At 46.7% G+C, this 21673-nt stretch overlaps 11 protein-coding genes across 11 annotated transcripts; all 11 read right to left on the bottom strand.

Annotated features, from left to right (window-relative positions):
- Positions 1-2124: 2124 nt before the first annotated feature.
- Positions 2125-2909, bottom strand: LOC132903703 (histone H2B). Its single transcript, XM_060952545.1, has one exon. It carries the CDS (start codon positions 2848-2850, stop codon positions 2476-2478), a length of 375 nt encoding a protein of 124 aa, XP_060808528.1. The 5' UTR covers positions 2851-2909; the 3' UTR covers positions 2125-2475.
- A 591-nt stretch (positions 2910-3500) lies between these two features.
- Positions 3501-4139, bottom strand: LOC132903711 (histone H2A). The gene has a single exon (XM_060952553.1). It carries the CDS (start codon positions 4067-4069, stop codon positions 3695-3697), a length of 375 nt encoding a protein of 124 aa, XP_060808536.1. The 5' UTR covers positions 4070-4139; the 3' UTR covers positions 3501-3694.
- Positions 4140-4392: 253 nt separating this feature from the next.
- On the bottom strand, positions 4393-5622 carry LOC132903695 (histone H1B-like). The gene has a single exon (XM_060952535.1). It carries the CDS (start codon positions 5559-5561, stop codon positions 4809-4811), a length of 753 nt encoding a protein of 250 aa, XP_060808518.1. The 5' UTR covers positions 5562-5622; the 3' UTR covers positions 4393-4808.
- Positions 5623-7598: 1976 nt separating this feature from the next.
- LOC132903698 (histone H3) lies at positions 7599-8265 on the bottom strand. Its single transcript, XM_060952539.1, has one exon. The coding sequence runs from the start codon at positions 8250-8252 to the stop codon at positions 7842-7844; it is 411 nt and encodes a 136-aa protein (XP_060808522.1). The 5' UTR covers positions 8253-8265; the 3' UTR covers positions 7599-7841.
- A 452-nt stretch (positions 8266-8717) lies between these two features.
- Positions 8718-9427, bottom strand: LOC132903705 (histone H2B). Its single transcript, XM_060952547.1, has one exon. The coding sequence runs from the start codon at positions 9366-9368 to the stop codon at positions 8994-8996; it is 375 nt and encodes a 124-aa protein (XP_060808530.1). The 5' UTR covers positions 9369-9427; the 3' UTR covers positions 8718-8993.
- Positions 9428-9905: 478 nt separating this feature from the next.
- Positions 9906-10672, bottom strand: LOC132903710 (histone H2A). The gene has a single exon (XM_060952552.1). It carries the CDS (start codon positions 10600-10602, stop codon positions 10228-10230), a length of 375 nt encoding a protein of 124 aa, XP_060808535.1. The 5' UTR covers positions 10603-10672; the 3' UTR covers positions 9906-10227.
- A 247-nt stretch (positions 10673-10919) lies between these two features.
- On the bottom strand, positions 10920-12158 carry LOC132903693 (histone H1B-like). Its single transcript, XM_060952533.1, has one exon. The coding sequence runs from the start codon at positions 12107-12109 to the stop codon at positions 11354-11356; it is 756 nt and encodes a 251-aa protein (XP_060808516.1). The 5' UTR covers positions 12110-12158; the 3' UTR covers positions 10920-11353.
- Positions 12159-15343: 3185 nt separating this feature from the next.
- On the bottom strand, positions 15344-16053 carry LOC132903704 (histone H2B). Its single transcript, XM_060952546.1, has one exon. The coding sequence runs from the start codon at positions 15992-15994 to the stop codon at positions 15620-15622; it is 375 nt and encodes a 124-aa protein (XP_060808529.1). The 5' UTR covers positions 15995-16053; the 3' UTR covers positions 15344-15619.
- A 478-nt stretch (positions 16054-16531) lies between these two features.
- LOC132903708 (histone H2A) lies at positions 16532-17298 on the bottom strand. The gene has a single exon (XM_060952550.1). The coding sequence runs from the start codon at positions 17226-17228 to the stop codon at positions 16854-16856; it is 375 nt and encodes a 124-aa protein (XP_060808533.1). The 5' UTR covers positions 17229-17298; the 3' UTR covers positions 16532-16853.
- Positions 17299-17477: 179 nt separating this feature from the next.
- On the bottom strand, positions 17478-18784 carry LOC132903692 (histone H1B-like). The gene has a single exon (XM_060952532.1). The coding sequence runs from the start codon at positions 18733-18735 to the stop codon at positions 17980-17982; it is 756 nt and encodes a 251-aa protein (XP_060808515.1). The 5' UTR covers positions 18736-18784; the 3' UTR covers positions 17478-17979.
- Positions 18785-20913: 2129 nt separating this feature from the next.
- LOC132903716 (histone H3) lies at positions 20914-21518 on the bottom strand. Its single transcript, XM_060952558.1, has one exon. It carries the CDS (start codon positions 21510-21512, stop codon positions 21102-21104), a length of 411 nt encoding a protein of 136 aa, XP_060808541.1. The 5' UTR covers positions 21513-21518; the 3' UTR covers positions 20914-21101.
- Positions 21519-21673: the final 155 nt, after the last annotated feature.

Raw genomic sequence — 21673 nt, 5'->3', positions numbered from 1 at the left:
ATAATATTAAGTAACGTGAGGAGGTGGCCAGTGTCGGGTGTGAAGTCAAATTTAACAAAGTTTTTACGTCTTGGAAGTGACTGGACAGATTGCAAATCATTTGAACTGTTTGTGTGTAGCGAAAATTGTGTTTGTTTTGTTGAAAAAAGATAAAGTGTGTGTGCTGCATGCATAATGAACGGTCGACACGATAAGTGACATCAGAAACGGTTTTAACAACAACAAATTCAACGATACTTTTGCGGCCCTGAAAAGGGCCTTTTTGTTTAATTGTTTGTTTCGTTTGTTTACTCGCTTGCAGAGATCGAGCGAGCGAGAAACACGAGACACGCACACGGCACACCTTAACCGCCGAAACCGTACAACGTACGTCCCTGGCGCTTCAGAGCGTAGACCACGTCCATGGCGGTGACGGTCTTCCTCTTGGCGTGCTCGGTGTAAGTGACAGCGTCGCGGATGACGTTCTCGAGGAACACCTTGAGAACACCGCGGGTCTCTTCGTATATCAGACCGGAGATACGCTTGACGCCGCCTCTGCGAGCCAAACGACGGATGGCCGGTTTGGTGATACCCTGGATGTTATCACGGAGCACCTTCCTGTGGCGTTTAGCTCCTCCCTTTCCAAGACCTTTGCCTCCTTTACCGCGACCGGTCATCTTGTTGTAGATTGATTCGATGAGATTGTTAAACACAAAGACGCGCACGCGCAAACACGACTTGTCGACGAATGGTAAATTTTCAGGTTTGATTTTCTACTTTTATATACACTAGCAACGCGAAGGAGGGGGTAGGGGTGGGGAGGCGAGGGGGGCCCCTCAACGGCCAACCAATAGAAGAACGAGCGCGCGTTAATAAAAAAAAAAAAAAAAAAAATATTAATAATAATATACGAGAATATTAAATAAAAAGAAAAACAAAAAAAAAAAAAAAATAATAATAAATAAATACGTACACGCACATTATTATTATTCCATACTAGCTTTCATTCGCAGTCGCAACAGTAGGTTAGGTATTATAAAGATTTTGTATGTTTTTTTTTTTTTTTTTTTTTTTTTTTTTACATACATAACAATATGTTGCTGCGTGTATGTGGTGGTAAGGAAGTAGTTACATGATAATAATATATGTGTTCATTAATTACGCAGGTAGGTGGTGGTGGTGGTGGGAACTAACTCATCGTACCAAGAAACATGTATCAGTTTGAATCGTGTGTGGCCCTGAAAAGGGCCGTTTGTAAATGCGAGCGGCGACGTTCCAGTTCTAGTGTCACGTTGCGATCATGATCATGTAATGGTCATGAACATGACGAGATCGGACAGGAATCACCACCAGACTCCTCTACACGCTTAAGCGCGTTCTCCTCTGATCCTGCGCGCCAACTGGATGTCCTTGGGCATGATGGTGACGCGTTTCGCGTGAATGGCGCACAGGTTGGTGTCCTCGAAGAGGCCCACCAGATACGCCTCGCTCGCTTCCTGGAGAGCCATCACTGCCGAACTCTGGAATCTGAGATCGGTCTTGAAGTCCTGAGCGATTTCACGTACGAGACGCTGGAACGGCAACTTGCGGATCAGAAGCTCGGTACTCTTCTGGTAACGACGGATCTCACGGAGTGCAACTGTTCCGGGCCTGTAGCGATGCGGCTTCTTGACACCGCCGGTTGCGGGCGCGCTCTTACGAGCCGCCTTAGTGGCGAGCTGTTTACGCGGAGCTTTACCTCCGGTCGATTTACGGGCCGTCTGCTTAGTACGAGCCATCCTTGTTGTTCGTAGAAAGTATCAACGGAAGAACGATTACAAAACACACCAAGTACGTACACACGACCGCACGCGGGTACCGACCGAACTGAAGTGATCCGAATTAACAGATTCTAGCGCGTTTTATACGAACACGTAGCATCGACTGGTAGTATACTACCGAATGGTAATATGGTGAACGCCCCCCCCCCCCCCCCCCCCTCTCCTGTCTCCCTCTCTCTCTGTCGTGCGCGTGTAGTATTTTACGAAATATGTAGTATTATTTAGAATAATAATATTTTCCTTTGCGGGGTAGACACAGCGAACAATTGTAATATTTGCGTATATATATATTTTTTTTGTGTATAACAACAAACATTTGTTGTTCGATCATGATATCATGCGTGTTTTTTACTTTTATTATTATTACTCCGAATTATAAGTCTGAGGTTGGTACGACGTATTAAGTCGAGAAGAAACATTCAGTGAATTATGACAAATGTTATGGCCCTGAAAAGGGCCTTTTGGATGTAGGTATATTATACACGCGTGTGCGTGCGCGCGTGCGTGCGTATATGCTGTGCTGCCATTCTGCATCCATTCAAATATTTCGCCCGTCCGATCCCATCCACTACCTGACCCAACCGTGAAGGGGTAGGTGATGTGTAGGAGCAAACAAAACAAAACACTTCGACGGACACACGTTAGCAAACACACACACACACTATATATAAATCATCTACTTGGAGCTGGTGTACTTGGTGACCGCCTTGGTGCCTTCACTGACGGCGTGCTTGGCGAGCTCACCGGGCAGGAGAAGCCTCACGGAAGTCTGCACCTCCCTCGATGTGATCGTTGACCTCTTGTTGTAGTGGGCCAGGCGGGAAGCCTCGGCGGCGATTCGCTCGAAGATGTCGTTCACGAACGAGTTCATGATGGACATCGCCTTGCTGGATATACCGGTGTCCGGGTGCACCTGCTTCAGCACTTTGTAAATGTAGATGGCGTAGCTCTCCTTCCTCTTGTGCTTCTTCTTCTTTTTGTCAGTCTTGGAGATGTTCTTCTGGGCTTTGCCAGATTTCTTGGCGGCCTTGCCACTGGTCTTGGGCGGCATTTTTCTTTGTTATAAAATGCGTGCGTAACGTCACTAGCGCGAGATCTAGAAACCGAGATGTCTCGTGTGGTGCCCGAATTTTTGATAAATTTTTAATATATGTCCGTCGTCTGCAGTCAAACAGTGTAATGGTCACAGCGTATATCGGCCAATAGGAAAGTCGGCGTAGTCGCGTCGGGCACGCCTCGAATCATTCCCCTCCCCCCTCTCCCTTCCCCTCCCCTCCGCCAATAGTGCAAAGAAAGTGAGATAAAGATAGGTAAAAAAAAAAAAAGGAGGTAGGTAAAAAAAAAAAAAAAAAAAAAAAAAAAAAAAGTAGGTAGGTAGGTAGGTAGGTAGGTAGGTGATACCTAGTTTAGGTTATCCCTTGTTACGTTAGGTTAGGTTAGGTTTGCATAATATGTAATAGGTAGGTAGCGAACTAGGTAGAGGTAGATAAGACTTGACAAAGTATTTTTGACAGGCAGACTCGTGTAAAGCCCGTTTATTTATTCTTGCTGAGCCAGCAACTGAGTAAGTAAGTGAATCGTACGTTGTGTTTTAGAATGATTAGCTTTGTTGACTTTGGTTTATCAAAAGTGAAACTGTTTTTAACGCATAAGAATCATATTGTGGCCCTGAAAAGGGCCTTTTTGTCTTTTCATTCCGAGTTAGCAAGTCGACGCACCCGGCGACCACGTAAGAGTCCATCCATCCATCCATCCATCCATCCATATCGGGCCTCGGATTGTTGTTGAGCAAGTACGTATATGTGTGTGTGTGTGTGCGTGTGCACATACAATACAAAATACATACAATAAAAACAACAACAAAATAGAGGAACGAACGAACGAAAGTGGACAACTTACGCCTTCTTCTCGGTCTTCTTGGGCAAAAGCACCGCCTGGATGTTGGGCAGTACACCGCCCTGAGCGATGGTCACACCGGAGAGCAGTTTGTTCAATTCTTCGTCATTGCGGATGGCCAATTGAAGATGTCTAGGTATGATCCTGGTCTTCTTGTTGTCTCTGGCGGCGTTGCCGGCCAACTCGAGCACTTCGGCGGCCAGGTATTCCATCACGGCGGCGAGGTAAACAGGAGCGCCGGCACCGACGCGTTCGGCGTAGTTGCCCTTGCGTAGCAGCCTGTGAATACGGCCCACGGGAAACTGGAGACCGGCACGATTGGAACGCGACTTTGCCTTCCCCTTCACTTTTCCACCTTTACCGCGTCCAGACATTTTTCGAAGATTGAATTGGTACAGTTAGTAAACAAACAAACAAACGTTGTTGTGACAACGGACGACGACGTTAAAATGAGCGTACGCGGACGGGGTATGCTTTTATTATATACACCCGTGCGTTGATCTTTATCGTACAATGAACGAAGTTACCAACATCGAGTGGTGGGGATGTGAACGAACGAACTAACGGACAATGTCTACCTATTTTTATTTATTTACTTTTTTTTCTTTCCCTACTCACTATTACGTTACGTTATATTATACATATCATCATGAGCTAGCTAGCTAGCTAGCTAGCTAGCTAATAACGCAGTCAGGTAATGAAATATATATCTGAATGTTCATGCGTTTGTATATTTTTATTTATTTATTTATTTTTTTTATTTAACACTCTCTCTCTTCTTCTTCATCAATACTTACGTAAGAAGCGATACTTACACTCGTCTCACAAGGTAGGTCGACGACACACAGACATGTGTTATTATTGTTGTTGTACAAAGAAACATACACATTGAACCATATGTTAGCCCTGAAAAGGGCTTTTTGTTAGGCGCGAAAGGGCACCATGCACACAACGGTGCACGCTTTTTCCCACCCACCCCGACCTCTTCTTCTTCGACGACGTCCGTCTTCGTGGTAGTTGTTGTCGTTGTTTCTGCAAGCAACTAGCAGTAAACAAACGGCGGAGAGATAAAGAGAGCGGCGGTATATACCAGGTACATACACAGGTAGGGATTTACTTCTTTGACGCGGCCGCTTTCTTTGCTGCGGGCTTCTTGGGTGTTGTGGCGGCCTTCTTCGGCTTGGGCGCTTTCGGTTTCTTCGTAGGGGGTTTGGCAGTTTTCTTCGCCTTCGGCGCGGCAGCGGCCTTGGCCCTCGCGGGCGCGGCCGCCGCGGCCTTCTTGGCCGCCGCGGGCTTCTTCTTGGCCGCGGCCGCAGCCTTCTTGTCCTTAGCGGTGGCGGCGGACGAGGCCGCCTTGCCGCCGGCCGCCTTCGACGGCGACGAAGACGCACCGCCGGCGGAGGCGGCCTTCTTCGCCTTGGAGGAGGACGCGGACGCGGCGGATCCCTTCTTCGATTTGGCGCCGGCCGCGGACGCGGACCTCTTGGTGCCCGCCGCACCGCCGGCCGGTTTCTTGGACGATGACGATTTGGATTCCAATTTGAACGATCCCGACGCACCTTTGCCCTTGGTCTGGATCAGTGCTCCGGATTCGACGGCGCTCTTCAAATATTTCCTTATGAACGGTGCCAATTTCTCGGCGTCGACTTTGTATTGGGCCGCTATGTATTTCTTAATGGCCTGCAGGGACGATCCGCTCCTCTCCTTCAACTCCTTGATGGCGCTGTTGACCATCTCCGATGTCTTCGGGTGGGTCGGTTTGGCTTTCGCCTTCTTGACACCGCCCGCCGCGGCAGACGCCTTAGGCTGCTTCTTCGCCGGCGTAGCCGGTGCCGGTGCCTCGGAAGCTACAGCTGTGTCTGCCATATTATTGTTAATATTTATTTATTTCACTTAATACACACACGCGCAAACAACAAACAAACACGGGAATTGTTAAATGAACAGTGTTAAAGTCGACGGGCGCGTGCGAACATTTCGTTCGCATCGAGTAATACCGTAACGAGAACCGGTGTGCCGCGAAACGTTTTCTCATACGAGAGCTTCCAACTTTTCACTAACTAAGTTCGGAAAATATTAATTTTCCATAATAATAATGCGCTCGGAAGGCACATTGAACACGTATAATGTATATTATTGAGTTTATCCACGTGCACATGTGATTTTAATCACACCGATGAATAGTGATCCCGAGTTATAGACGTTTATTTTCACAGTAATATATCGGACCAGAGCTCGGGTCATGTTCAAAAGTTGTTTTTCATTATAAAACCTAATAATGTACGCAATTAGTGTCCCCAGGTAAAAAGCTAAGATATCATTGTTCACCCTTGTTAATATATAATATGTATAAATATTATATTTGACAATTTTGAAGCTTGTCAAGTCCACGTTGGTAAAACACGCAAAGTGCGAGCTCTCGGAGAGCGAGCGTCTAGTCTCTTTCTCGATGTAAAAGCATGTAATTATTATTATATTTGTGTAATTATTATATGATAATAAATAATAGTCGGGCAGTCGGGCGAGAGAAAAGAATGCGGGGATGCGGAGTGTTTTTTTTTCTTCTTTTTGTTGTTGTAACGAGTAGGTACCTACCTAGTGCATTATGTGCGTCGTAGTATCGTCTACATACTACCTACTAATTGATGTGCGGTGTGTGCAGTGGCAGTGGCAGTTGCAATATTTTTATTAGGTCAGTCAGTCAGTCAGTCAGTCAGTCAGTGTATAGAGTGTCGTCGGCGGCGGGAGATGGATGGATGGATGGATCCAGATTACTGAGGAGACAATATCATAATATTAAGTAACGTGAGGAGGTGGCCAGTGTCGGGTGTGAAGTCAAATTTAACAAAGTTTTTACGTCTTGGAAGTGACTGGACAGATTGCAAATCATTTGAACTGTTTGTGTGTAGCGAAAATTGTGTTTGTTTTGTTGAAAAAAGATAAAGTGTGTGTGCTGCATGCATAATGAACGGTCGACACGATAAGTGACATCAGAAACGGTTTTAACAACAACAAATTCAACGATACTTTTGCGGCCCTGAAAAGGGCCTTTTTGTTTAATTGTTTGTTTCGTTTGTTTACTCGCTTGCAGAGATCGAGCGAGCGAGAAACACGAGACACGCACACGGCACACCTTAACCGCCGAAACCGTACAACGTACGTCCCTGGCGCTTCAGAGCGTAGACCACGTCCATGGCGGTGACGGTCTTCCTCTTGGCGTGCTCGGTGTAAGTGACAGCGTCGCGGATGACGTTCTCGAGGAACACCTTGAGAACACCGCGGGTCTCTTCGTATATCAGACCGGAGATACGCTTGACGCCGCCTCTGCGAGCCAAACGACGGATGGCCGGTTTGGTGATACCCTGGATGTTATCACGGAGCACCTTCCTGTGGCGTTTAGCTCCTCCCTTTCCAAGACCTTTGCCTCCTTTACCGCGACCGGTCATCTTGTTGTAGATTGATTCGATGAGATTGTTAAACACAAAGACGCGCACGCGCAAACACGACTTGTCGACGAATGGTAAATTTTCAGGTTTGATTTTCTACTTTTATATACACTAGCAACGCGAAGGAGGGGGTAGGGGTGGGGAGGCGAGGGGGGCCCCTCAACGGCCAACCAATAGAAGAACGAGCGCGCGTTAATAAAAAAAAAAAAAAAAAAAATATTAATAATAATATACGAGAATATTAAATAAAAAGAAAAACAAAAAAAAAAAAAAAATAATAATAAATAAATACGTACACGCACATTATTATTATTCCATACTAGCTTTCATTCGCAGTCGCAACAGTAGGTTAGGTATTATAAAGATTTTGTATGTTTTTTTTTTTTTTTTTTTTTTTTTTTTTACATACATAACAATATGTTGCTGCGTGTATGTGGTGGTAAGGAAGTAGTTACATGATAATAATATATGTGTTCATTAATTACGCAGGTAGGTGGTGGTGGTGGTGGGAACTAACTCATCGTACCAAGAAACATGTATCAGTTTGAATCGTGTGTGGCCCTGAAAAGGGCCGTTTGTAAATGCGAGCGGCGACGTTCCAGTTCTAGTGTCACGTTGCGATCATGATCATGTAATGGTCATGAACATGACGAGATCGGACACACAACAACGGGAATCACCACCAGACTCCTCTACACGCTTAAGCGCGTTCTCCTCTGATCCTGCGCGCCAACTGGATGTCCTTGGGCATGATGGTGACGCGTTTCGCGTGAATGGCGCACAGGTTGGTGTCCTCGAAGAGGCCCACCAGATACGCCTCGCTCGCTTCCTGGAGAGCCATCACTGCCGAACTCTGGAATCTGAGATCGGTCTTGAAGTCCTGAGCGATTTCACGTACGAGACGCTGGAACGGCAACTTGCGGATCAGAAGCTCGGTACTCTTCTGGTAACGACGGATCTCACGGAGTGCAACTGTTCCGGGCCTGTAGCGATGCGGCTTCTTGACACCGCCGGTTGCGGGCGCGCTCTTACGAGCCGCCTTAGTGGCGAGCTGTTTACGCGGAGCTTTACCTCCGGTCGATTTACGGGCCGTCTGCTTAGTACGAGCCATCCTTGTTGTTCGTAGAAAGTATCAACGGAAGAACGATTACAAAACACACCAAGTACGTACACACGACCGCACGCGGGTACCGACCGAACTGAAGTGATCCGAATTAACAGATTCTAGCGCGTTTTATACGAACACGTAGCATCGACTGGTAGTATACTACCGAATGGTACTATGGTAAGGGTAATATGGTGAACCCCCCCCCCCTCTCCTCCCCCCCCCCCCCCCCCCCCCTCTCCTGTCTCCCTCTCTCTCAGTCGTGCGTGTGTAGTATTTTACGAAATAATTATGTAGTATTATTTAGAATAATAATATTTTCCTTTGCGGGGTGGACACAGCGAACAATTGTAATATTTACGTATATATATTTTTATCAACAACAAACATTTGTTGTTCGATATCATGATATCATGCGTGTTTACTTTATTATTATTATTATTACTCCGAATTATAAGTCTGAGGTTGGTACGACGTATTAAGTCGAGAAGAAACATTCAGTAAATTATGACAAATGTTGTGGCCCTGAAAAGGGCCTTTTGGATGTAGGTATATTATACACGCGTGTGCGTGCGTATATGCTGTGCTGCCATTCTGCATCCATTCGATATTTCGCCCGTCCGATCCCATCCACTACCTGACCCAACCGTGAAGGGGTAGGTGATGTGTAGGAGCAAACAAAACAAAACACTTCGACGGACACACGTTAGCAAACACACACACACACACACACTATATATAAATCATCTACTTGGAGCTGGTGTACTTGGTGACCGCCTTGGTGCCTTCACTGACGGCGTGCTTGGCGAGCTCACCGGGCAGGAGAAGCCTCACGGAAGTCTGCACCTCCCTCGATGTGATCGTTGACCTCTTGTTGTAGTGGGCCAGGCGGGAAGCCTCGGCGGCGATTCGCTCGAAGATGTCGTTCACGAACGAGTTCATGATGGACATCGCCTTGCTGGATATACCGGTGTCCGGGTGCACCTGCTTCAGCACTTTGTAAATGTAGATGGCGTAGCTCTCCTTCCTCTTGTGCTTCTTCTTCTTTTTGTCAGTCTTGGAGATGTTCTTCTGGGCTTTGCCAGATTTCTTGGCGGCCTTGCCACTGGTCTTGGGCGGCATTTTTCTTTGTTATAAAATGCGTGCGTAACGTCACTAGCGCGAGATCTAGAAACCGAGATGTCTCGTGTGGTGCCCGAATTTTTGATAAATTTTGACTATATGTCCGTCGTCTGCAGTCAAACAGTGTAATGGTCACAGCGTATATCGGCCAATAGGAAAGTCGGCGTAGTCGCGTCGGGCACGCCTCGAATCATTCCCCTCCCCCCTCTCCCTTCCCCTCCCCTCCGCCAATAGTGCAAAGAAAGTGAGATAAAGATAGGTAAAAAAAAAAAAAAAAAAAAAGGGGGTAGGTAAAAAAAAAAAAAAATAGGTAGGTAGGTAGGTGATACCTAGTTTAGGTTATCCCTTGTTACGTTAGGTTAGGTTAGGTTTGCATAATATGTAATAGGTAGGTAGCGAACTAGGTAGAGGTAGATAAGACTTGACAAAGTATTTTTGACAGGCAGACTCGTGTAAAGCCCGTTTATTTATTCTTGCTGAGCCAGCAACTGAGTAAGTAAGTGAATCGTACGTTGTGTTTTAGAATGATTAGCTTTGTTGACTTTGGTTTATCAAAAGTGAAACTGTTTTTAACGCATAAGAATCATATTGTGGCCCTGAAAAGGGCCTTTTTGTCTTTTTATTCCGAGTTAGCAAGTCGACGCACCCGGCGACCACGTAAGAGTCCATCCATCCATCCATATCGGGCCTCAGATTGTTGTTGAGCAAGTACGTATATGTGTGTGTATGTACACGCACTACAATTATGGAGTCGCACCTTAGGTGAACGACAACATAGGTGTGTGTGTACAATACAAAATACATACAATAAAAACAACAACAAAATAGAGGAACGAACGAACGAACGAAAGTGGACGACTTACGCCTTCTTCTCGGTCTTCTTGGGCAAAAGCACCGCCTGGATGTTGGGCAGTACACCGCCCTGAGCGATGGTCACACCGGAGAGCAGTTTGTTCAATTCTTCGTCATTGCGGATGGCCAATTGAAGATGTCTAGGTATGATCCTGGTCTTCTTGTTGTCTCTGGCGGCGTTGCCGGCCAACTCGAGCACTTCGGCGGCCAGGTATTCCATCACGGCGGCGAGGTAAACCGGAGCGCCGGCACCGACGCGTTCGGCGTAGTTGCCCTTGCGTAGCAGCCTGTGAATACGGCCCACGGGAAACTGGAGACCGGCACGATTGGAACGCGACTTTGCCTTCCCCTTCACTTTTCCACCTTTACCGCGTCCAGACATTTTTCGAAGATTGAATTGGTACAGTTAGTAAACAAACAAACAAACGTTGTTGTGACAACGGACGACGACGTTAAAATGAGCGTACGCGGACGGGGTATGCTTTTATTATATACACCCGTGCGTTGATCTTTATCGTACAATGAACGAAGTTACCAACATCGAGTGGTGGGGATGTGAACGAACGAACTAACGGACAATGTCTACCTATTTTTATTTACATATTTACTTTTTTTTTTTCTTTCCTTACTCACTATTACGTTACGTTATATTATACATATCATGAGCTAGCTAGCTAATAACACAGTCAGGTAATGAAATATATATCTGAATGTTCATGCGTTTGTATATTTTTATTTATTTTTTTTATTTAACACTCTCTCTCTTCTTCTTCATCAATACTTACGTAAGAAGCGATACTTACACTCCTGTCTCACAAGGTAGGTCGACGACACAACACACACAGACATGTGTTATTATTGTTGTTGTACAAAGAAACATACACATTGAACCATATGTTAGCCCTGAAAAGGGCTTTTTGTTCGGCGCTAAAGGGCACCATGGGCGCGGCACGGCACGCGCACACAACGGTGCACGCTTTTTCCCACCCACCCCGATCTCTTCTTCTTCGACGACGTCCGTCTTCGTGGTAGTTGTTGTTGTTTCTGCAAGCAAGCAAGCAACTAGCAGTAAACAAACGGCGGAGAGATAAAGAGAGCGGCGGTATGTACCAGGTACATACACAGGTAGGGATTTACTTCTTTGACGCGGCCGCTTTCTTTGCTGCGGGCTTCTTGGGTGTTGTGGCGGCCTTCTTCGGCTTGGGCGCTTTCGGTTTCTTCGTAGGGGGTTTGGCAGTTTTCTTCGCCTTCGGCGCGGCAGCGGCCTTGGCCCTCGCGGGCGCGGCCGTCGCGGCCTTCTTGGCCGCCGCTGGCTTCTTCTTGGCCGCGGCCGCAGCCTTCTTGTCCTTAGCGGTGGCGGCGGACGAGGCCGCCTTGCCGCCGGCAGCCTTCGACGGCGACGAAGACGCACCGCCGCCGGCGGAGGCGGCCTTCTTCGCCTTGGAGGCGGACGCGGACGCGGCGGATCCCTTCTTCGATTTGGCGCCGGCCGCGGACGCGGACCTCTTGGTGCCCGCCGCACCGCCGGCCGGTTTCTTGGACGATGACGATTTGGATTCCAATTTGAACGATCCCGACGCACCTTTGCCCTTGGTCTGGATCAGTGCTCCGGATTCGACGGCGCTCTTCAAATATTTCCTTATGAACGGTGCCAATTTCTCGGCGTCGACTTTGTATTGGGCCGCTATGTATTTCTTAATGGCCTGCAGGGACGATCCGCTCCTCTCCTTCAACTCCTTGATGGCGCTGTTGACCATCTCCGATGTCTTCGGGTGGGTCGGTTTGGCTTTCGCCTTCTTGACACCGCCCGCCGCGGCAGACGCCTTAGGCTGCTTCTTCGCCGGCGTAGCCGGTGCCGGTGCCTCGGAAGCTACAGCTGTGTCTGCCATATTGTTAATATTTATTTATTTCACTTAACACACACGCGCAAACAAACAAACACGGGAATTGTTAAATGAACAGTGTTGTTAAAGTCGACTCGACGGGCGCGTGCGAACATTTCGTTCGCATCGAGTAATACCGTAACGAGAACCGGTGTGCCGCGAAACGTTTTCTCATACGAGAGCTTCCAACTTTTCACTAACTAAGTTCGGAAAATATTAATTTTCCATAATAATAATGCGCTATGAAGGCACATTGAACACGTATAATGTATATTATTGAGTTTATCCACGTGCACGTGTGATTTTAATCACACCGATGAATAGTGATCCCGAGTTATAGACGTTTATTTTCACAGTAATATATCGGACCAGAGCTCGGGTCATGTTCAAAAGTTGTTTTTCATTATAAAACCTAATAATGTACGCAATTAGTGTCCCCAGATAAAAAGCTAAGATATCATTGTTCACCCTTGTTAATATTTCATATGTATAAATATTATATTTGACAATTTTGAAGCTTGTCAAGTCCACGTTGGTAAAACACGCAAAGTGCGAGCTCTCGGAGAGCGAGCGTCTAGTCTCTTTCTCGATGTAAAAGCATGTAATTATTATTATATTTGTGTAATTATTATATGATAATAAATAAATAATAGTCGGGCAGTCGGGCGAGAGAAAAGAATGCGGGGATGCGGAGTGTTTTTTTTTTTTGTTTTTGTTGTTGTAACGAGTACCTACCTACCTACCTACCTAACTAGTGCATTATGTGCGTCGTAATATCGTCTACATACTACCTACTAATTGATGTGCGGTGTGTGCAGTGGCAGTGGCAGTTGCAATATTTTTATTAGGTCAGTCAGTCAGTCAGTGTATAGAGTGTCGTCGGCGGCGGGAGATGGATGGATGGATGGATGGATGGATCCAGATTACTGAGGAGACAATATCATAATATTAAGTAACGTGAGGAGGTGGCCAGTGTCGGGTGTGAAGTCAAATTTAACAAAGTTTTTACGTCTTGGAAGTGACTGGACGTGCGAAAATTGTGTTTGTTTTGTTGAAAAAAAAAAAGATAAAGAGAGAAGAGTCAAGTGTGAGTGTGTGTGTGTGTGTGTGTGTGTGTGTGTGTGTGTGTGTGTGTGTGTGTGTGTGTGTGTGTGTGTGTGTGTGTGTGCTGCATGCATGCATGCATGCATAATGAACGGTCGACACGATAAGTGACATCAGAAACGGTTTTAACAACAACAAATTCAACGATACTTTTGCGGCCCTGAAAAGGGCCTTTTTGTTTAATTGTTTGTTTCGTTTGTTTACTCGCTTGCAGAGATCGAGCGAGCGAGAAACACGAGACACGCACACGGCACACCTTAACCGCCGAAACCGTACAACGTACGTCCCTGGCGCTTCAGAGCGTAGACCACGTCCATGGCGGTGACGGTCTTCCTCTTGGCGTGCTCGGTGTAAGTGACAGCGTCGCGGATGACGTTCTCGAGGAACACCTTGAGAACACCGCGGGTCTCTTCGTATATCAGACCGGAGATACGCTTGACGCCGCCTCTGCGAGCCAAACGACGGATGGCCGGTTTGGTGATACCCTGGATGTTATCACGGAGCACCTTCCTGTGGCGTTTAGCTCCTCCCTTTCCAAGACCTTTGCCTCCTTTACCGCGACCGGTCATCTTGTTGTAGATTGATTCGATGAGATTGTTAAACACAAAGACGCGCACGCGCAAACACGACTTGTCGACGAATGGTAAATTTTCGGGTTTGATTTTCTACTTTTATATACACTAGCAACGCGAAGGAGGGGGTAGGGGTGGGGAGGCGAGGGGGGCCTCTCAACGGCCAACCAATAGAAGAACGAGCGCGCGTTAATAAAAAAAAAAAAAAAAAAAAAAATAATAATAATATACGAGAATATTAAATAAAAAGAAAAACAAAAAAAAAAAAAAATAATAATAATAAATAAATACGTACACGCACATTATTATTATTCCATACTAGCTTTCATTCGCAGTCGCAACAGTAGGTTAGGTATTATAAAGATTTTGTATGTTTTTATTTGTTTTTTTTTTTTTTTTTTTACATACATAACAATATGTTGCTGCGTGTATGTGGTGGTAAGGAAGTAGTTACATGATAATAATATATGTTCATTAATTACGCAGGTAGGTGGTGGTGGGAACTAACTCATCGTACCAAGAAACATGTATCAGTTTGAATCGTGTGTGGCCCTGAAAAGGGCCGTTTGTAAATGCGAGCGGCGACGTTCCATTTCTAGTGTCACGTTGCGATCATGATCATGTAATGGTCATGAACATGACGAGATCGGACACACAACAACGGGAATCACCACCAGACTCCTCTACACGCTTAAGCGCGTTCTCCTCTGATCCTGCGCGCCAACTGGATGTCCTTGGGCATGATGGTGACGCGTTTCGCGTGAATGGCGCACAGGTTGGTGTCCTCGAAGAGGCCCACCAGATACGCCTCGCTCGCTTCCTGGAGAGCCATCACTGCCGAACTCTGGAATCTGAGATCGGTCTTGAAGTCCTGAGCGATTTCACGTACGAGACGCTGGAACGGCAACTTGCGGATCAGAAGCTCAGTACTCTTCTGGTAACGACGGATCTCACGGAGTGCAACTGTTCCGGGCCTGTAGCGATGCGGCTTCTTGACACCGCCGGTTGCGGGCGCGCTCTTACGAGCCGCCTTAGTGGCGAGCTGTTTACGCGGAGCTTTACCTCCGGTCGATTTACGGGCCGTCTGCTTAGTACGAGCCATCCTTGTTCGTAGAAAGTATCAACGGAAGAACGATTACAAAACACACCAAGTACGTACACACGACCGCACGCGGGTACCGACCGAACTGAAGTGATCCGAATTAACAGATTCTAGCGCGTTTTATACGAACACGTAGCATCGACTGGTAGTATACTACCGAATGGTACTATGGTAAGGGTAATATGGTGAACCCCCCCCCCCTCTCCTCCCCCCCCCCCCCCCCCCCCCTCTCCTGTCTCCCTCTCTCTCAGTCGTGCGTGTGTAGTATTTTACGAAATAATTATGTAGTATTATTTAGAATAATAATATTTTCCTTTGCGGGGTGGACACAGCGAACAATTGTAATATTTACGTATATATATTTTTATCAACAACAAACATTTGTTGTTCGATATCATGATATCATGCGTGTTTACTTTATTATTATTATTATTACTCCGAATTATAAGTCTGAGGTTGGTACGACGTATTAAGTCGAGAAGAAACATTCAGTAAATTATGACAAATGTTGTGGCCCTGAAAAGGGCCTTTTGGATGTAGGTATATTATACACGCGTGTGCGTGCGTATATGCTGTGCTGCCATTCTGCATCCATTCGATATTTCGCCCGTCCGATCCCATCCACTACCTGACCCAACCGTGAAGGGGTAGGTGATGTGTAGGAGCAAACAAAACAAAACACTTCGACGGACACACGTTAGCAAACACACACACACACACACACTATATATAAATCATCTACTTGGAGCTGGTGTACTTGGTGACCGCCTTGGTGCCTTCACTGACGGCGTGCTTGGCGAGCTCACCGGGCAGGAGAAGCCTCACGGAAGTCTGCACCTCCCTCGATGTGATCGTTGACCTCTTGTTGTAGTGGGCCAGGCGGGAAGCCTCGGCGGCGATTCGCTCGAAGATGTCGTTCACGAACGAGTTCATGATGGACATCGCCTTGCTGGATATACCGGTGTCCGGGTGCACCTGCTTCAGCACTTTGTAAATGTAGATGGCGTAGCTCTCCTTCCTCTTGTGCTTCTTCTTCTTTTTGTCAGTCTTGGAGATGTTCTTCTGGGCTTTGCCAGATTTCTTGGCGGCCTTGCCACTGGTCTTGGGCGGCATTTTTCTTTGTTATAAAATGCGTGCGTAACGTCACTAGCGCGAGATCTAGAAACCGAGATGTCTCGTGTGGTGCCCGAATTTTTGATAAATTTTGACTATATGTCCGTCGTCTGCAGTCAAACAGTGTAATGGTCACAGCGTATATCGGCCAATAGGAAAGTCGGCGTAGTCGCGTCGGGCACGCCTCGAATCATTCCCCTCCCCCCTCTCCCTTCCCCTCCCCTCCGCCAATAGTGCAAAGAAAGTGAGATAAAGATAGGTAAAAAAAAAAAAAAAAAAAAAGGGGGTAGGTAAAAAAAAAAAAAAATAGGTAGGTAGGTAGGTGATACCTAGTTTAGGTTATCCCTTGTTACGTTAGGTTAGGTTAGGTTTGCATAATATGTAATAGGTAGGTAGCGAACTAGGTAGAGGTAGATAAGACTTGACAAAGTATTTTTGACAGGCAGACTCGTGTAAAGCCCGTTTATTTATTCTTGCTGAGCCAGCAACTGAGTAAGTAAGTGAATCGTACGTTGTGTTTTAGAATGATTAGCTTTGTTGACTTTGGTTTATCAAAAGTGAAACTGTTTTTAACGCATAAGAATCATATTGTGGCCCTGAAAAGGGCCTTTTTGTCTTTTTATTCCGAGTTAGCAAGTCGACGCACCCGGCGACCACGTAAGAGTCCATCCATCCATCCATATCGGGCCTCAGATTGTTGTTGAGCAAGTACGTATATGTGTGTGTATGTACACGCACTACAATTATGGAGTCGCACCTTAGGTGAACGACAACATAGGTGTGTGTGTACAATACAAAATACATACAATAAAAACAACAACAAAATAGAGGAACGAACGAACGAACGAAAGTGGACGACTTACGCCTTCTTCTCGGTCTTCTTGGGCAAAAGCACCGCCTGGATGTTGGGCAGTACACCGCCCTGAGCGATGGTCACACCGGAGAGCAGTTTGTTCAATTCTTCGTCATTGCGGATGGCCAATTGAAGATGTCTAGGTATGATCCTGGTCTTCTTGTTGTCTCTGGCGGCGTTGCCGGCCAACTCGAGCACTTCGGCGGCCAGGTATTCCATCACGGCGGCGAGGTAAACCGGAGCGCCGGCACCGACGCGTTCGGCGTAGTTGCCCTTGCGTAGCAGCCTGTGAATACGGCCCACGGGAAACTGGAGACCGGCACGATTGGAACGCGACTTTGCCTTCCCCTTCACTTTTCCACCTTTACCGCGTCCAGACATTTTTCGAAGATTGAATTGGTACAGTTAGTAAACAAACAAACAAACGTTGTTGTGACAACGGACGACGACGTTAAAATGAGCGTACGCGGACGGGGTATGCTTTTATTATATACACCCGTGCGTTGATCTTTATCGTACAATGAACGAAGTTACCAACATCGAGTGGTGGGGATGTGAACGAACGAACTAACGGACAATGTCTACCTATTTTTATTTACATATTTACTTTTTTTTTTTCTTTCCTTACTCACTATTACGTTACGTTATATTATACATATCATGAGCTAGCTAGCTAATAACACAGTCAGGTAATGAAATATATATCTGAATGTTCATGCGTTTGTATATTTTTATTTATTTTTTTTATTTAACACTCTCTCTCTTCTTCTTCATCAATACTTACGTAAGAAGCGATACTTACACTCCTGTCTCACAAGGTAGGTCGACGACACAACACACACAGACATGTGTTATTATTGTTGTTGTACAAAGAAACATACACATTGAACCATATGTTAGCCCTGAAAAGGGCTTTTTGTTCGGCGCTAAAGGGCACCATGGGCGCGGCACGGCACGCGCACACAACGGTGCACGCTTTTTCCCACCCACCCCGATCTCTTCTTCTTCGACGACGTCCGTCTTCGTGGTAGTTGTTGTTGTTTCTGCAAGCAAGCAAGCAACTAGCAGTAAACAAACGGCGGAGAGATAAAGAGAGCGGCGGTATGTACCAGGTACATACACAGGTAGGGATTTACTTCTTTGACGCGGCCGCTTTCTTTGCTGCGGGCTTCTTGGGTGTTGTGGCGGCCTTCTTCGGCTTGGGCGCTTTCGGTTTCTTCGTAGGGGGTTTGGCAGTTTTCTTCGCCTTCGGCGCGGCAGCGGCCTTGGCCCTCGCGGGCGCGGCCGTCGCGGCCTTCTTGGCCGCCGCTGGCTTCTTCTTGGCCGCGGCCGCAGCCTTCTTGTCCTTAGCGGTGGCGGCGGACGAGGCCGCCTTGCCGCCGGCAGCCTTCGACGGCGACGAAGACGCACCGCCGCCGGCGGAGGCGGCCTTCTTCGCCTTGGAGGCGGACGCGGACGCGGCGGATCCCTTCTTCGATTTGGCGCCGGCCGCGGACGCGGACCTCTTGGTGCCCGCCGCACCGCCGGCCGGTTTCTTGGACGATGACGATTTGGATTCCAATTTGAACGATCCCGACGCACCTTTGCCCTTGGTCTGGATCAGTGCTCCGGATTCGACGGCGCTCTTCAAATATTTCCTTATGAACGGTGCCAATTTCTCGGCGTCGACTTTGTATTGGGCCGCTATGTATTTCTTAATGGCCTGCAGGGACGATCCGCTCCTCTCCTTCAACTCCTTGATGGCGCTGTTGACCATCTCCGATGTCTTCGGGTGGGTCGGTTTGGCTTTCGCCTTCTTGACACCGCCCGCCGCGGCAGACGCCTTAGGCTGCTTCTTCGCCGGCGTAGCCGGTGCCGGTGCCTCGGAAGCTACAGCTGTGTCTGCCATATTGTTAATATTTATTTATTTCACTTAACACACACGCGCAAACAAACAAACACGGGAATTGTTAAATGAACAGTGTTGTTAAAGTCGACTCGACGGGCGCGTGCGAACATTTCGTTCGCATCGAGTAATACCGTAACGAGAACCGGTGTGCCGCGAAACGTTTTCTCATACGAGAGCTTCCAACTTTTCACTAACTAAGTTCGGAAAATATTAATTTTCCATAATAATAATGCGCTATGAAGGCACATTGAACACGTATAATGTATATTATTGAGTTTATCCACGTGCACGTGTGATTTTAATCACACCGATGAATAGTGATCCCGAGTTATAGACGTTTATTTTCACAGTAATATATCGGACCAGAGCTCGGGTCATGTTCAAAAGTTGTTTTTCATTATAAAACCTAATAATGTACGCAATTAGTGTCCCCAGATAAAAAGCTAAGATATCATTGTTCACCCTTGTTAATATTTCATATGTATAAATATTATATTTGACAATTTTGAAGCTTGTCAAGTCCACGTTGGTAAAACACGCAAAGTGCGAGCTCTCGGAGAGCGAGCGTCTAGTCTCTTTCTCGATGTAAAAGCATGTAATTATTATTATATTTGTGTAATTATTATATGATAATAAATAAATAATAGTCGGGCAGTCGGGCGAGAGAAAAGAATGCGGGGATGCGGAGTGTTTTTTTTTTTTGTTTTTGTTGTTGTAACGAGTACCTACCTACCTACCTACCTAACTAGTGCATTATGTGCGTCGTAATATCGTCTACATACTACCTACTAATTGATGTGCGGTGTGTGCAGTGGCAGTGGCAGTTGCAATATTTTTATTAGGTCAGTCAGTCAGTCAGTGTATAGAGTGTCGTCGGCGGCGGGAGATGGATGGATGGATGGATGGATGGATCCAGATTACTGAGGAGACAATATCATAATATTAAGTAACGTGAGGAGGTGGCCAGTGTCGGGTGTGAAGTCAAATTTAACAAAGTTTTTACGTCTTGGAAGTGACTGGACGTGCGAAAATTGTGTTTGTTTTGTTGAAAAAAAAAAAGATAAAGAGAGAAGAGTCAAGTGTGAGTGTGTGTGTGTGTGTGTGTGTGTGTGTGTGTGTGTGTGTGTGTGTGTGTGTGTGTGTGTGTGTGTGTGTGTGTGTGTGTGCTGCATGCATGCATGCATGCATAATGAACGGTCGACACGATAAGTGACATCAGAAACGGTTTTAACAACAACAAATTCAACGATACTTTTGCGGCCCTGAAAAGGGCCTTTTTGTTTAATTGTTTGTTTCGTTTGTTTACTCGCTTGCAGAGATCGAGCGAGCGAGAAACACGAGACACGCACACGGCACACCTTAACCGCCGAAACCGTACAACGTACGTCCCTGGCGCTTCAGAGCGTAGACCACGTCCATGGCGGTGACGGTCTTCCTCTTGGCGTGCTCGGTGTAAGTGACAGCGTCGCGGATGACGTTCTCGAGGAACACCTTGAGAACACCGCGGGTCTCTTCGTATATCAGACCGGAGATACGCTTGACGCCGCCTCTGCGAGCCAAACGACGGATGGCCGGTTTGGTGATACCCTGGATGTTATCACGGAGCACCTTCCTGTGGCGTTTAGCTCCTCCCTTTCCAAGACCTTTGCCTCCTTTACCGCGACCGGTCATCTTGTTGTAGATTGATTCGATGAGATTGTTAAACACAAAGACGCGCACGCGCAAACACGACTTGTCGACGAATGGTAAATTTTCGGGTTTGATTTTCTACTTTTATATACACTAGCAACGCGAAGGAGGGGGTAGGGGTGGGGAGGCGAGGGGGGCCTCTCAACGGCCAACCAATAGAAGAACGAGCGCGCGTTAATAAAAAAAAAAAAAAAAAAATAATAATAATATACGAGAATATTAAATAAAAAGAAAAACAAAAAAAAAAAAAATAATAATAATAATAATAAATAAATACGTACACGCACATTATTATTATTCCATACTAGCTTTCATTCGCAGTCGCAACAGTAGGTTAGGATAACGATAAAGATTTTGTATGTTTTTATTTGTTTTTTTTTTTTTTTTTACATACATAACAATATGTCGCTGCGTGTATGTGGTGGTAAGGAAGTAGTTACATGATAATAATATATGTTCATTAATTACGCAGGTAGGTGGTGGTGGGAACTAACTCATCGTACCAAGAAACATGTATCAGTTTGAATCGTGTGTGGCCCTGAAAAGGGCCGTTTGTAAATGCGAGCGGCGACGTTCCAGTTCTAGTGTCACGTTGCGATCATGATCATGTAATGGTCATGAACATGACGAGATCGGACACACAACAACGGGAATCACCACCAGACTCCTCTACACGCTTAAGCGCGTTCTCCTCTGATCCTGCGCGCCAACTGGATGTCCTTGGGCATGATGGTGACGCGTTTCGCGTGAATGGCGCACAGGTTGGTGTCCTCGAAGAGGCCCACCAGATACGCCTCGCTCGCTTCCTGGAGAGCCATCACTGCCGAACTCTGGAATCTGAGATCGGTCTTGAAGTCCTGAGCGATTTCACGTACGAGACGCTGGAACGGCAACTTGCGGATCAGAAGCTCGGTACTCTTCTGGTAACGACGGATCTCACGGAGTGCAACTGTTCCGGGCCTGTAGCGATGCGGCTTCTTGACACCGCCGGTTGCGGGCGCGCTCTTACGAGCCGCCTTTGTGGCGAGCTGTTTACGCGGAGCTTTACCTCCGGTCGATTTACGGGCCGTCTGCTTAGTACGAGCCATCCTTGTTCGTAGAAAGTATCAACGGAAGAACGATTACAAAACACACCAAGTACGTACACACGACCGCACGCGGGTACCGACCGAACTGAAGTGATCCGAATTAACAGATTCTAGCGCGTTTTATACGAACACGTAGCATCGACTGGTAGTATACTACCGAA

This window comes from Amyelois transitella, chromosome 28 (genome assembly GCF_032362555.1).
Source record: "Amyelois transitella isolate CPQ chromosome 28, ilAmyTran1.1, whole genome shotgun sequence".
Classification (NCBI taxonomy): domain Eukaryota; kingdom Metazoa; phylum Arthropoda; class Insecta; order Lepidoptera; family Pyralidae; genus Amyelois; species Amyelois transitella.
This window is presented reverse-complemented; position numbering and strand designations above follow the sequence as displayed.

Excerpts from the sequence above, each read along its gene's own strand:
- LOC132903703 (XM_060952545.1), bottom strand. The coding sequence starts at position 2,850 with ATGCCGCCCAAGACCAGTGGCAAGGCCGCCAAGAAATCTGGCAAAGCC.
- LOC132903711 (XM_060952553.1), bottom strand. The coding sequence starts at position 4,069 with ATGTCTGGACGCGGTAAAGGTGGAAAAGTGAAGGGGAAGGCAAAGTCG.
- LOC132903695 (XM_060952535.1), bottom strand. The coding sequence starts at position 5,561 with ATGGCAGACACAGCTGTAGCTTCCGAGGCACCGGCACCGGCTACGCCG.
- LOC132903698 (XM_060952539.1), bottom strand. The coding sequence starts at position 8,252 with ATGGCTCGTACTAAGCAGACGGCCCGTAAATCGACCGGAGGTAAAGCT.
- LOC132903705 (XM_060952547.1), bottom strand. The coding sequence starts at position 9,368 with ATGCCGCCCAAGACCAGTGGCAAGGCCGCCAAGAAATCTGGCAAAGCC.
- LOC132903710 (XM_060952552.1), bottom strand. The coding sequence starts at position 10,602 with ATGTCTGGACGCGGTAAAGGTGGAAAAGTGAAGGGGAAGGCAAAGTCG.
- LOC132903693 (XM_060952533.1), bottom strand. The coding sequence starts at position 12,109 with ATGGCAGACACAGCTGTAGCTTCCGAGGCACCGGCACCGGCTACGCCG.
- LOC132903704 (XM_060952546.1), bottom strand. The coding sequence starts at position 15,994 with ATGCCGCCCAAGACCAGTGGCAAGGCCGCCAAGAAATCTGGCAAAGCC.
- LOC132903708 (XM_060952550.1), bottom strand. The coding sequence starts at position 17,228 with ATGTCTGGACGCGGTAAAGGTGGAAAAGTGAAGGGGAAGGCAAAGTCG.
- LOC132903692 (XM_060952532.1), bottom strand. The coding sequence starts at position 18,735 with ATGGCAGACACAGCTGTAGCTTCCGAGGCACCGGCACCGGCTACGCCG.
- LOC132903716 (XM_060952558.1), bottom strand. The coding sequence starts at position 21,512 with ATGGCTCGTACTAAGCAGACGGCCCGTAAATCGACCGGAGGTAAAGCT.